This window comes from Symphalangus syndactylus, chromosome 3, assembly GCF_028878055.3.
Source record: "Symphalangus syndactylus isolate Jambi chromosome 3, NHGRI_mSymSyn1-v2.1_pri, whole genome shotgun sequence".
NCBI lineage: Eukaryota > Metazoa > Chordata > Mammalia > Primates > Hylobatidae > Symphalangus > Symphalangus syndactylus.
In genome coordinates, this window is record NC_072425.2 from 118,453,931 (window position 1) to 118,468,412 (window position 14,482).

At 42.4% G+C, this 14,482-nt stretch overlaps 1 protein-coding gene across 3 annotated transcripts in view; it reads right to left on the bottom strand.

The window, feature by feature from the left end:
* Positions 1-8,093: 8,093 nt before the first annotated feature.
* Positions 8,094-14,482, bottom strand: part of TRPC6 (transient receptor potential cation channel subfamily C member 6) — a 150,407-nt gene continuing 144,018 nt past the window's right edge. For 2 of the 3 annotated variants that reach the window (XM_063636446.1, XM_063636449.1), the window contains exons 13-14: positions 8,741-8,952; positions 8,094-8,322 (exon numbers count right to left, since the gene is read on the bottom strand). In XM_063636446.1, the coding sequence (XP_063492516.1) occupies positions 8,789-8,952 (164 nt within the window). In that variant the 3' untranslated portion in view covers positions 8,094-8,322; positions 8,741-8,788. The remainder of the gene's footprint in view (positions 8,323-8,740; positions 8,953-14,482) is intronic. The other variant, XM_063636447.1, reaches the window with a different exon arrangement.

Genomic DNA, 14,482 nt, shown 5'->3' on the forward strand with positions numbered 1-14,482 from the left:
TTCCCTATGCTTTTGTTTGTCTGAGAAAGTCTTTATCTATCCTTCATTTCTGAAGGATAATTTTGCCAGGTATAGTATTCATGGGTGGCAATTTTTTTTTCCTTCTGCACTCAGAATATATCATCCTACCCTCTCTTGGCTTGTAAGGTTTCTACTCAGAAGTTTACTGCCAGAGTGAACTTTGGGTGACGTTTATAAGTCATTTGCTTCTTTCCTCATGCTGCTTTCGGAATCCTGTCTTTGACACTGACCTTTGAGAGTTTAGTTATAATATGTCTTGGGATAGTCACATTTATGTTGTATCTGGTGATATTGAAACTTCCTATACTTGGACATTTATATCTTTCTCCGTGTTTGGAACATTTTCTGTTAGTATTTACTTGAATAAGTTTCTACCTCTTTGTCATTTTCAAGTCTCTCTTGAACTTCAGTGACCCTTATATTTACTCTTTTGATGTTGTCCCTCAGGACCTGTAAGCTTTGTTTGTTTCTTTTCATTCTTTCTCATTTTTTCTCCTGTTTATTTTCAGTTAGTTTATCTTTGAACTTCCTAAGTCTTCCTTCTGCTTGATCAATTGTGTTGTTGAGACCTGTTATTGTATTTTTGAGTTCTTTAATCACATTTTTCAGCTTTAGGCGTTCTGTTTGATTTTTAAGTTTTTTTTTCAATATCTTTGTTAAAGTTATCTGATAAATATCTGAATTGCTTTTCTGTGTTTTTCTGGAATTCACTGGGTTTCCCCAAAACTACTATTTTAAATTCTTAATCTGAGAGTTTACACATTGCCATCCTATTAGGGTCAGTCATTGGTTTCTTATTTTGTTAATTTTTGAAGCCACAGTTTCCTGTTTGCTCTTGTTTATTTTGGATGTATGTTTATGTCTTCGTACTGAAGTATTAGGTATTTATTCCAGGCTTCTCTGTCTGTCTTGGTTTGTGTTGATCTTTCTAGAGTATATATGTCTAAAGGTCCTAGGCAGACTCTTAAGGTCCCTTATCTCAAGATTGCTGACTCCTTTTCAGCACTAGTTGGTGTCCTAAGCTAATGTTTGCTCTAGCTCTTTCACAGGTTCTGAGTTTTGCACAGTGCCTATTTTTGGATGGGCCTGGGGGTGGGATCCAAAGTGGATACATGGCTGTCTGGGAAGGCTGGCCGAAGGTTTGTGCCCAAAGCACTCGTGGAGAATGCCTCCTATAGCATGATCCTGCTGAATAGCCTTTCTGATTTATGCCTCCCTAGGTAGAAATGAAGGGCAGCCACCAGATTTTGCATGCTGACTGCTGCTAGCCTCACCTACACTTTTTGTCTCTGGCTGACCTAAGGAGTTTTTACCCTACAGGCACTTGCAATGATTCCCATGGGTTAAGGCAGGAATGTTTTTCCTTCTAAGGAACCTAGGATGGTGGAGAAGCCAGATGTCTGCCTTGATGTCAGTTTTTCCATTGTAGAGGCTACACTTTTCCAGTGTAGAAAGAAGTCTAGGGGCAGTTTTCCATGTGGTACCTGGCAGCTTGCTGGAGGGGCATCAAGGTTAAGGAAATTCATTCCCCTACCTTCTACTCCTTGTTTTTCACTTCTCTGAGGCTCTAGGGATTGTCGCAGCATCAGTTTTAAGTTTTGGAATATTCTGGGTGATAATCTTGGCACTAGATAGTTGCTTTTGCTTTTCTATGAGGGAGAGTGAAGCCAGATTGCTCCTACTCTGCCATTTTGATGCTATCAGTGAATCCATTTTAAATTTTCACTGAATCATCTGCTGGAGGTGATTAGAGAAGAAACTTCAGTGTTTGACATGTTAACAAAAGGCAGCTAAGTGGTTGCAAAGGTCACATGGCAGAGTCAACACATCACTATTGCTAGGGAAGAAGGAGGGCAAGAGCAGTCTCAGGGTTTCTTTTTCTCTTTGAGCTCAGCACACATTCTTGCAGAGAAGCAACCTTTCTTCCCCCATATTTCTTGAATTGTGTAGTAGTTGTTACTCTTTTTCATCTTCTGGCTGCTACTTCATTTTTGAGTTTTCATTTTGACATCAAAGAGGCACTGCTCCGCCGTTCAGTTTTTGTTTTCTTCTTTTTTCTCCACTTTATTCTACATTCTCCTTCTGCCTCTTGACTCTGACCCATCTTTCATTTGGAGAGTATCAGCAGGCATCAGCCAGAGGAATAGTTTGCTGTATATAGAATTGGCCTCTTCAAGCTGTAGACAGACTTTCCCAGAATGTCATTTCAATGTCAGACAGGTCTTCAGGGCAGCAACACAGTACCTGGAAGGGTGGGATGGCCATAAAAATGTGCCAATCAGATCTCTTGCTTCAGGGAGCATAACTGATTGGTAGCCTCAGCTGCTCTTCTTCTGGCTCTTCCCTGCTCATTTGTTTGTGCCAAAAGCATGCCTCCCATGAATTCCTTCCAGCTAACAAATGAGCATAGTGGAGATACTGGCCTTATAGATGCAGGCCTATTCCTGTAAAACACAGGACTCTTTTTTTGGTGACTTTACTTGAGAATTTCCATATGGCTAACACATTGTTGCAACTGTGCTGTAGCTTGGAACTCTTATTACTTAATCCCCCTTAGTTTCTCCTTTGGAAGCCCCAAAGATGTTTAAATGCTGAGAAAGTTTGAAAATGGTTGAGAAAACTTGGGACCCTAAAAAATGAGATGGGGGCAACTGGATGGATTTCCTGAGGATATTGACTCTGCACACTCCTCCCCATCCTGACCATTCTCAGAGCTTTCAGCAGTTAGCAACTCTTCCCTAGTAAGAACTAACGCTACCCTCTTACTAGAAGATAAAGCAATGAGTCAAGAAGAATCCCACTCAAGAGCTGCCTCTACTTCCTCTCCTAGATTCCACACTGATAACTGTGATTCCAGCTGAAGATGTGCTGGGCCAGATAAGGGAAGGAAGAAATTATATACTGGAGAAACTATGAATTTTAGCTAGCTTATACTTGTATTGGAATTTTAGGGATATTTGATGGAGGGTACTGGAATGTAAGAGTGGACAAGCAAGAATTCATTGACGTGGGGGACATTTCTCGACACTGAATTTACCATTCTTGTGAGGACCCCTGGGGACAGGGAAAACTCACTGCTAGGGTGGCTATTAGAAGCCTGGAGCACTGTGGAGGTAAATTGCAGGTTCGTTCCTGCGAGAAATGCAGTTTTGCCTGGAGTGTTTCAACAGGCACCCTCAGCTGATGTGTTTGCCATTGGCCTGGCTGACACTTTCTTAGAACCACACGGCAGTTTGCTGCAGGTTGAATTGCCTTCCACGCAGTCATCCTTCTTTTCCCCTCTTTCACAGCTGTCTGTTTCTGCCCACTCTTTGAATTTCCCTCTTCTTTTTTTTTTTTTTTTGAGACGGAGTCTTGCTCTGTTGCCCAGGCTGGAGCACAGTGGCGCAATCTCAGCACACTACAAGCTCCGCCTCCCGGGTTCACACCATTCTCCTGCCTTGGCCTCCCGAGTAGCTGGGATTACAGGCGCCCACCACCACGCCCAGCTAATTTTTTTGTATTTTTATTAGAGACGGTGTTTCACCATGTTAGCCAGGATGGTCTCGATCTCCTGACCTCGTGATCCGCCCGCCTTGGCCTCCCAAAGTGCTGAGATTACAGGCATGAGCCACCGTGCCCGGGCTGAATTTACCTCTTCTTTATCCTATTGGGGTATTTCCCCCAATAAATATATGTAACATCTCGTCTTGGTGTCTGCTTTTAAGAGGAATCCAAATTAACATAGGGGAATATTCTGGTATTAGTCTATGAGGGGAAAAGCCAGGAAGAGGTAGAAACTCCATCAAAACTTGTTTTTCTTGAGAAATTATTTTCCCTAGATTTTTCCCCCAAAATCTCCAGTAAACAAGCAATGAGTTTGTTTGTCCCCAAGCTATCCTTACACCCTCAGACTTAGAATTCTATTTCCCAAGGCTACTCCCCTTCACAGGAGAATATAAATTATAACACTCATACAGCAGAGATTGAAGAGCATGAGCTCCAATTTAGACTTCTGAGGCCAGAGGGCTCTGATTCTATCCTCAGAGTTCCCATTCCAAGTCAGTTTTAAGCTGATAATTATGGAAACAAAAGGAAGCTTGCTGATCACAGTCCTGTGTGGTCTCTCTGTGTGCAATGTGTCTCAATCCCTCCCTTTACTTTCATACTTAATAATGTTATCAGTTACCCATTTGGGAGCCATAAGATCTGTTCCCACATAGGACCCACCCCCGATGAATCCTTGTGTGGTTCTGATTAGGTTTCAGGCTCCACCCAGCCCAGAGATTTTGTAATTTGACAGGAAGAGCTGCCTTGGGGTTTGATAGAAGTATCTAGAAGTGAGAGCCCACCTTGTGCCAATTTCCTTCCATTTGAGTGAAATTACTTTTACTTCGCCACTTTCACTTTCACCTTCACCTTCACCTTCACCAAACACACCCTCACTTTTGAGCAAGAATCACCTGGTTGATATTGGCTGCCTTCCCTGAGGCTCTTATATTGTGAATTTTTACAAATATTCTTCTGCATCCCTCCTCACCTGTGAGTAGTTTGTGCACCTACTTGCAAACGTTCATTTGCTGTGTGAAGTGCGTGTTACTTTGATATGCCTTTCGCAAAATGTGTATCATAGAACATCGATTCCTTGAGATGTTAATAATTGTTCTGCAAAAATGGCTTCGTAGTCAAATAAATTTAGAAAAGTCTGCATTTAAAAATACATATGTATAGGAACACATAAAACATTCTGACTTTAAGGCTTCTCAGGGTCTTTAAGGTGATCAAGAGTGTGGTGAATCTTCAGGAGGGATATAAAGTATGTAATAACTTCCAAAATTATTTACCACAAAATTCATGGAGTCCATTCTTATTTTTGTGGTAACTTCACAGCTGATGCCTCAGGGACTGGCATGCATAAAATTCAGGGCTGTGTGTGAGAAGGGTGTGGGGTGCCTTCCCCTGATAAGGAGTCTCTGTTGAAATAAGACTGATCCCTGTTGCCCCTCCAAGGAGCTTCCTGCAGCAAGATCCATCGAGACTGCGAATGATTTGATTTTAACGTCCTGGATGCTTCTATGGCAACATAAAAGTGTTTAATGCTAGTCCCTGCCTTCAACTTTAAACACTGCCAGACGCAGACTCTGAGATGTGCAGTTAATTATTTTAGTTCCTTTTCTTCCCGGATTCAATTGGGTCCCATCAAAAACACAAAGCTCATCATGGCAGAGAAAAACAGGTCACAGTTGGAATTCATTTGGCAATAGAGGATATTGGATTATGTCCCTGAATATCTGCTTTGAAAACACTAAAACTTCCAAGCTTTTGCTAAACAAACTGTTCCTGTTTATGTGACACACCATAAGCCATGGGTCCAGACTGTACTTCTGTTCGAAGGACTCCAAAATTGTAGTTTATATTCAAATCTATCGTGCATCAAAACCCAAAGTTGAGAAAACTCCAGGATACATATACATTCAGTGCTATGGTCTAAACATAACCTGAATTGCTTTAGAATGAAAATCTTTGTCAATTACTCTCTGGAATTAGGGACTCCTTTCCATGTAGATCACCTGACAAACCCAAGCAGGAAATACAGCCTAAGTCAAATTGAAAAGATTTAAGTGCTTGGCTAATACAGCAAATCCTAGGGATCTAGGATTCAGGGGACATTCCTTTATTGGTGGTTTTCTTACAATCTTGAGGCTCAGTCTGATGGCTGGATATAATTCAATGTTTAAATACTCCAGGGCTAACTCAATGAGCCTGGGAATATAAAGAGTACTGCTGTCGCACTGTGGAATATTCAGTTATTAGATGTGATTTCTTTAAAAGTTTCCATGCATTTTCTTTACCACTGAGGATTTACTTCATCATTTATTTTTATTTATATATTTATTACTCCCTTCCACTGAAGATCTGAGGGCATAGATTTATTCCAAGAATATGAGATCTTTCCAAATATACAATACTTGGTTTCTATTCATTTGTTGTTCATTCTGCATTGGTTCCCCAAAAGTGAACCACATTGCTATTCCTATAGGGATAGGACATTGCAACTCCCTCTTTCCACTTGGTAATTTTTTTCATGGAGAAGGATGACAGTGTCCACGAGGGAGGCCTGTTTGTCGTGGCATGTGGCATAACGGGGAGAAGGTCCATAAAGGGAGGAGTGATGGAAGGTGTGGTTAAGAAGGGATAAGGGGAAATGTGGGCAGAATTAATGAGCATGTTAGGAGCAAGAAGATGTCAGGAAACTCTGTGTGTTTGACTTTCTGAAGTTCACAGTTTCAACACATGCATTTGTCTTGTGGTTTAACTACATGGAGCTTTGATAATGCTCTTTTCCTAAGGGAAACACTGACACTTCAGGCTTGCAGAAACAAGCACAGTCTAGCTCAAGCTTGTCCAACCCATGGCCTACTGGCCACATGTGGCCCAGGATGGCTTTGCAGCCCAATGCAAATTTGTAAACTTTCTTAAAACATGAGATTTTTTTTTTTTTGCAATTTTTTTAGCTCATCAGCTACTGTTAGTGTATTTTATGTGGAGCCCAAGACATTTCTTCTTCCAATGTGGCCCAGGGAAGCCAAAAGTTGGACACTCCTGCTCCAGCCGAATGCTTTTTCCAGGATCTTTATTTTAATGTCTAAAGGAAATAAAATAAAAAGCACAGAATATTTTGTAAGACAAAAAATATTATATTAATGTAGTTGGAGGCCATGACCTAGGAAGGGGTGGGGGTCATGAGCAGGGCACCTGCTAGGGATCTGGTCACAGTAGCAAAGGTCTATCACTTGGCATGGGAGGTTTGGATAGGCAGAGAAGAAAGTCTCTCTATAAGGATGAGGTAATCTTTTTACCCTTCAACACTATTTAAATCACCTTACAGGAGGGAAGAATTGAATTATGCATTGGACAGTTGCATTCTTTAATATGGTCTCCTCATTTCTACAAATTGAGATGTTTTCTATGATTCTCCTTATTCTGTAGCAATAGAGGAAATCACTCCCTTATCTGTGCTGCATCTTTGTAGCATTTGTGCATATATCTGTTATCACAATTACCACCCTATTTGATTACTTATCTATCTTCTGTATTAAGTGATTCTTGGAAGGACAGGGAGTGTGCCACATTCTTCTCACTTCCTCAGTGCCCAGCATGGTGCCAAGTATTTAACAAGAACTAAAACAATGTTTTTGGACTTAATTGAAGGTGGCCACAGTGGGAATGGGGAGAGATATGAAAGGTATAAAATCTACCTTGTTTTCAGAATCAGAAGGAAATTAAGGACAGAGTTCTTGGAATCATTAAGCTTCATTTTCCACCTGCAGCCACAAATCTGTTAACTACAGTTAAATTTGCACAGACATGCAAACATTAGCCACATACCCTTCCTCTGTTATAGCTCAGGCTGAAAACCAAGGCTCTATCATAGTTCACAGCCTGACCAAGCCAATCTGAGTTTGTACCAGCCACCAGCTGCTCCTCGTCCTTGTTAGACAGAAAAATAGATACATGACCTATAGCTGTCACAAATTACAGTGCTCATGCTACCCAGAATAGTACAAGCTGTTCTTTCTTTTCTCAACAGTCAATCAACCTAGATGTGGAAAACCCATTAGGGCATCTTTGCTGTGCTTTCCCCTGCCTCCTTCATCCTCTCATTGCATCCCCGCATGAAGGGCTCTAGGTTGAACTATTTCTTTTGCTAAGTTAATTAAGGCAGGGGACAGCCACTGCTGCTGGTGGGAGGCAATTACACACATGAGCAGATTTTATCATTAATGTCTTCCCCTTAAACTGTTTCATACTCAATTTTCCTGGCTCAGTTTCATTTATTACTCATAATTAGAGCCGGCTCCTACTTACTCAATTCAGCAGGTACTTTTGAAGCATTTATGGTGAGAGTAAGGCTGTGTCTGTAACCACTGGCAGGCAAAAGACACATGTAAACATCTTCTATGCTTGATATTCAGCATGCTCACTCCTGACACATACAAGCAGGGCAGCTCAAAACCATGGCAGGATGGGTAGCTGGGGAGCATGCACATCACTTTGTTGCTGTTGGGGGTATTTAAGCAGGGGCTGCACTCGCACGTTCAACCACTGTTTATTAAGTGCTTCCTGTGGACAGAAGTCCTTGTGTTGTCCACCGTTTAATAGGTCCAGGAAGGTGGCTGGATGAGAATTTAGGATTGGTGGTGGTGGGGGTGGTGGTGGTGGTTTGGGGATGGGGTTAGAAATCATTCTATGGCAGTTTAAACTCTGATTCTTCTGGTAGGGCTGGGCAAAGCTGCTTCTTCACAGACTAATCCTCTCTTCCTAAAAGAGAAAATTAAAGTTATTCAAAGCCAGGCAGCAGGGACTATTGTTTGTCTTCCCAGGTCTCATTTAGTCATTGAAAAAACATTTTCTAGTGAGTTCAAAAAAATTATTTAAAGCCAGTTTCAAAGATACTAAGTTACCTGTATCCACAAAGCTCAGCTCCCTGTTTCTTACAGGAAAATTTTTTTACTGACTTTCTAAATTTTGTGGAAAGAAGATGCAGGAGCATTACGGCCTGAGAAGTTTGGGACCTCTCACCTGGACCTTTTCCTTTAGGCAAGAAAGGTGAGCCCCTTGGGCTTGCATGATTACATCTACAGGAAGGGGCAATGGCACCCTCTGCTGGCTTACCTAGGTCAAGATGCTCTTTGCTTCTATCTTTCATTGGTAAATTGAAACACAAATTGTTCTTTACCTAACTTCACTGCTGATAGACAGGAGCAACTTGACCTGACTTTGAAAATTACTTCAACACTCTTCCTCTTGAGAGAGCCTCTTCTTTTGCAATTACTCTACATGCTTGCATACATAAAGTACTGGCCTTGGTCTTAAAAGCGCTGGGTTTAGAATCCTGGTCTTCAGCAAGAACAATGATTGCTACTTCTCTAAGACGCAAGATGGGGACTTCTGTGAAAATTAAATTAGCAAATGTGTTAAGATAGAACGTGATGTGCACCCAGAGAAAAATAAGATATATTAAAGAAGCATTATGTAAGCATTCATCTACTTTTTTCTCACTATGAAGTACAACTTGAATAGTCAGATGGGATCCATATATACGAAAAAAAGGGTATAGTGATTATTAGCAAATCCTTTTGTCTTCTCCACAAGGTACTGAGTCAAATGCTCTGCAAGGAAAAATAAAGAAATGCTATACATTTATCAGAACCTTCTGTATCCATCTTTGATCAATTGCAGAGCTTAGGCTCCAAGGTTTTCTTGCTAAAGAGCTAGTGTTTGTTTTAACCTATGTGATGAGGAAATATAAGAGAATTCAGAAGAAACCAGCAACAAAACCAAGAGTCTCACCAGAACAGACCACTCTTTGTATGCTAGCTTTATGTTTTTGTGTCTTTGTAACCAAAAAAAAAAAAAATCAGTCTTTTTGTGTGTATGAACTCTGGACATGGCAGTGCAAAATGGACTCTCTCTCCATGACCTGAGCTTCTGTAGCCCTCTGCCCGTCGCAGCTCCTCTGAGTGACTGGCTTTCCTAGTGGGCTGTGACAGTGCGTGCAGTGAGTTTTTCTTCTCAGAGTGGGAAATAAAGTGGGAGCTGAAAATATATCCTTTCATTTTTGCAATGCTATAACATGTCGATGCAACACCATTAAATGTGTGTAAATCATCCTCCATCCACAAAAGTCAAACACAGCCAGGTGAATTAAGGCATCTTAACTCCAATACCTCAGCTCTGGCCATTTGTCAGAGCAAAAGTCTGCAAGGAATGTCACAATGTGGGTCTTTGACCCGACCCAGCCGGTTCTGATGCTCCCAATATCACAAGAAACTGCCGTTCAGGAGATGATGGCAAAGTAAGATGAAGAAAGGAAGGTCTCAGCTCAAGAAGTGAGGGTAGGAACAGGCCCTGCAGACAGCCAGCCAGAGAACCATGTTGCTTTTGCTGTCTTCAAAATCCTGCTAGGTCTTCCTTTTCCACTCAGTGTAAAAGCCACAGTCTCCCTGTGGCTCTCACGTCTGTCCGTGCTCTGGCGCCTCTTGTGGCCTCTCTGACCTCATCTCCTCCTGCTGTCCCCCTCCCTCCCTCCAATGCCCCCTCCCCCTCGCTGTTCCGCAACCCCCCCCAAGACATGCTCATGCATCCGAGTCTTTGTACTCAGGTTTACCCAGCCTAGAATGTTCTTCCTGCGTATCTGCTTGTTCCCTCCTCTAGCTCCTTTAGATCTTTTCTCGGGTGGCCTTTCCTGACCACCTGATCTAAAACTGCAACTCCTTTACCTCTAATTATTTTGCTTATAGTCTGTTTTTGCCTTCCTGAATACAAATTCCATGGGGAGGCAGAGGTTTTCCCTGTTATCTTCATCACTCAGAACAGCTGCTGGCACATGTTAGGCACTCAGAGCCTATTTGTTTTTCAACAAATGAATCTTGGACTTGCGATTCTCAGCACCGTATCTCTGATGGGGCACACATGCTCCAGGAAGTCTTCAGTCCTGAGCACATGGGGCTCTCACAGAAGTATCAAGGAAGGGGCTTTAGTCCAGTGGGGACTAGGAATGCTTAAGGAGTGTTTAAGATTCAGCAATAGACCCCTGGCAGTTTACGGGATTGTAACCCAGCCGACTTTGAGGAATAGGCATAAGACTAGGGCACCAATGACTAAGCCCCTACCATCAAGACCAGGGAAGTGTCAGAAAATAAAGCCCAGTTGAAGCCGTGTCCCCACCACAGACAGCAGCCACATATAGAAGAAAAGACCAGTGTGAAGTTTGGAGGCAAAATTTAGCACCTAGATTAACCAAAAGTTATAGACAAGAACAGGTGTGTTTGTCTTGCCGTGGCTTTGGTCCAGAGCTTCCTATTTCCCACTCTGCTATCCATCGGTCCCCCATCTCCCCAAGACTGGTCTGCTATCTGCCTGCCCCCCATCTCCCCAAGACTGGTCTGTTCATGTCTCAGCTTTGTCTTTATTAGCCCAGATGCATATCCCGAGGCTTGTCCTGGGATTATTTTACAGGCACAAATCTCATCTCAAAATTGAGTTGGGCCTCTAGGGCAGACCTGATGCAGATGTATAAGACATGGTATTAGCCCAGTTCCTGACACAGATGCTCAATTTTAAGACCCTCAAAGAAAAAGCACTTCATATACATTTTCTTGTTTAACCATCAGTCAACTTCATCAAATAGGTTATTTTTAAACAGCTGAGGACAGTGGGTCTCAGAAAGGCTCAACATCTGCCCAAGTTCACCTGGGAGGTGATAAGTGGCAGCTGGTAGGTTTTGCTCCGGCTATGACTCTGGAGCTGTGTCCGTTTCCTTGAACCACTTTGCCACATGACATCAGCAACAGTGGCAGGGGGTGGGTGCTTCCCACCTACTTCTTCAGAGGCCTTGTCACCAGCCTACCTGAACTGTGTCAGTGTGACCTCTCAATCTGGAATACTGTGTGTTTTGGCCAGCAGTCAGCTGTACAGGAAACAAAGAGAACCCAAGTCAAGCCAGGTTTGTGTGTTCTTTCTGGCAGTCTGTAAGGAGATCCCTGTGCCAGCCAGCCAGAGATAGCTCCCCTATCACTGGAGAGCACGTCCTGCACTAAGTCTCAAAGCTGACTAAGCCTGGAGAAGGCTACTGAGACATCTATGTCACGACGTTCAGCCAGAAAGTCTTGAAATGGTCCCTTGGGAGTTTTTCTCTACCTAAGGCCTGTTCCACCTTTTCCCTTCCAGGCTGTGTCTACCAGCCCCTCTGGGGTTGCAAGTCGCACCAAACAAAGGATTCATTCAACAAATGTATTCATTCAGTAAATATTTTTGAGTATCCAATATGCGCTAGAATGCCTGAAAGTGACTGTGAACTAATTCCTTGAGTTATGAGTCTGTAAAGTTTGTGCAGGGTCGTTTTTTTGTGGCAGTAGGAATGTGAGTACTGTGAACAAGGACACCTAAGGGAAAATTAGTCATCCGTGCTGCTGGCTGCCTATTCTCGAGGCTGCCCTTGGCCCTTACATTTCCCATAGCTATCTAATACATTCGTGCTGCCCCTCAGGCCAAGGATACTGCTATGGTATTCTCGGTTACAACACAGCCTAACAAAATGACCCCATATTCTGGATATTTTCTTAGACCCTCATTTAAAGTTATCGATTCTGGGTCTCATTCTTTAGAGGTCCTGATAAATTCTGTCAGGTTAATATTGGTAACTGGTTCATGTATAACCCTCATTAAAATTTCATTTCAAAGAAGCATATTATATCTTCACTTAAAGAAAGGACAACTAGTGGGCAATTTGAAGGGCCTAGCTGCCTCATAAGATGGGGAGGTGGGCCTGGGATATCTCTGTAACCAAATGATATAATTTAGTTTAATGGAGTCAGCAGTCACCTATAAAAACAGCCATGTCCCCAGCGGACAAAGATGTCACCTGGTTTAACCCCATGTAACCCAGACATTCCTTGATTTCAAGAGGATGCAATGCATTTCCTCTACAGACTCCAAAAAAAAAAAAAAAAAAAAAAAAAAACATACAATTTCTCAAAATCTCGAAGTTCCAAAAGAAAATTCCAAAATTACAAAGTACCAAAAAATCTACCACCAAATAACATTTTAGAATTCTGATGCAATCTGTGTCTACAAAGAATACTGTTCCTGGTGCTGTGCATTGGGTATGGAGTGGATGCTGTTAGCGTTCCTCCAAGATCCCTTTTCAGTGTGTCCGCCCATGAAGACTGTGTGGTTTTGCTTCTAAATACCTGCACCTGGTTGTGTTACAGCAGGTAGTCACACAGACATGAGCAGGGCAGGTGAAGGTCCCCCTCAACCAGGAATGTCAGGCAACCATCAGGTGATGGGCAATTATTAAACTCTCTCTAAAATAATTGGTTGCAGCCAGCACCAGGGAAAGGCAGTCTCCCTATAAACAGAAACACCTGAAACTGGTAATCAGCCACTTCCTGACAAGATCTCAGAAGTTGGGGGGATGGGCTCAAGCATGCACATTAAGAGGCAAAAACATCACGAAATTTAACTGGTGTCTCACCTTCTAGGGACATTTGACTGGTAAGGGAAGAACGCCTCAAGTGAGCATGCATACACCTCCAGTAAACACACTGCGCATGTGTCCCCTCCCAAGTGCTAGCAGGCTGCTGTGCGTGTGGACAGCCCACCCCAAGGGAAGAATCAGGGCAGAAATAACACAAGATCCTGGAAGCATGCCAATGCGTCTGAAGGCAGAATTGTGCACTTGATCTCTCAAGTCGCCCACTTGGCCCTCTTCCAAGTAAGTGTACTTTACTTCCTTTAATTTCTGCGCTAAAGCTTTTCGATAGGCTTTCACTCCTGCTCTAAAACTTGCCTTGGTCTCTCACTCTGCTTTATGCCCCCTTGGTCGAATTCTTTCTTCTGAAGTAGCAAGAATTGAGGTTACTGCAGATTCGTAAGGATTCACCGCCGCTAACCGTCAGGACACAGCTTGGTTTTGCCCATTTTAAGGATACATGAGACATCAATCAATACATGTAAGGTGTATATTGGTTCTGTCTGAAAAGGCAGGACAACTCGAATCAGGAGCTTCCAGGTCATCAGTAGATTTAAACATTTCTCTGATTGGCAGTTGGTTATTATCAATAGAAAGGAATGTCTGGGTTATAAGAGGTTGTGGAAACCAAGGTTTCATGTAGACGAAGCCTCCAGGTAGCAGGCTTCAGAGAGAATAGATTGTGAGTATTTCTTATCAGACTTAAAGAGTCTGTTCTACCAGTAATTCCAAAAGAGAGGAGGGTAATAAAGCATGTCTAGCTCCTCCTTCCCATCATGGCCTTAATGAGTTTTTCAGGATAACTTTGGAATGTCCTTGGCTGAGAGGAGGGGCCCATTCAGATGGCTGGGCGGAGCTTAGAATTTATTTTTGGCTTACAGATTGAATAAATCACATGTTGCTGGGCAGCCGCAAAGTCCCAGGAGCCCTTCCAAGCATGGAGACACATAAAAGTCATTGGAATGAAAATGGCATTAGATACTTCTCTTGCAAAGCACAAGTCAAGACACATGGAGTACTGCATTATTTTGATTTTCTGATAATGCATTTCTTATGGATATTTTTGCAATTCTCATGAAATACTGGAAAATACTAGAAGGGTACAGGCCTGGTGCCTGCTTCAAGAGGAAGGAATTGGGAGTGATTTAGATTATCTCATTGGATGCAGTTAGCAGCAGATAGGTTACAATTAATGTCTAGATTATAACACTAAGAATAAATGAATTGCTGGAAAAGTTATGTCCTCATAATGTCAGCCTCAGGCCAGACTTCTTATTGGAAAAAGTTTATTTTAAAAAATGACTAACTGCAGATCCTTTGACATATTAAATGCCTTTTACCAGCCACAATATTGGAAGACTTCTGGCTTGTCCTGATTGATAGCAATTCGAAGGCTATAAGGGGCCATAACTGTTCCTCACACAAGTTTTCTTTATAAACCCT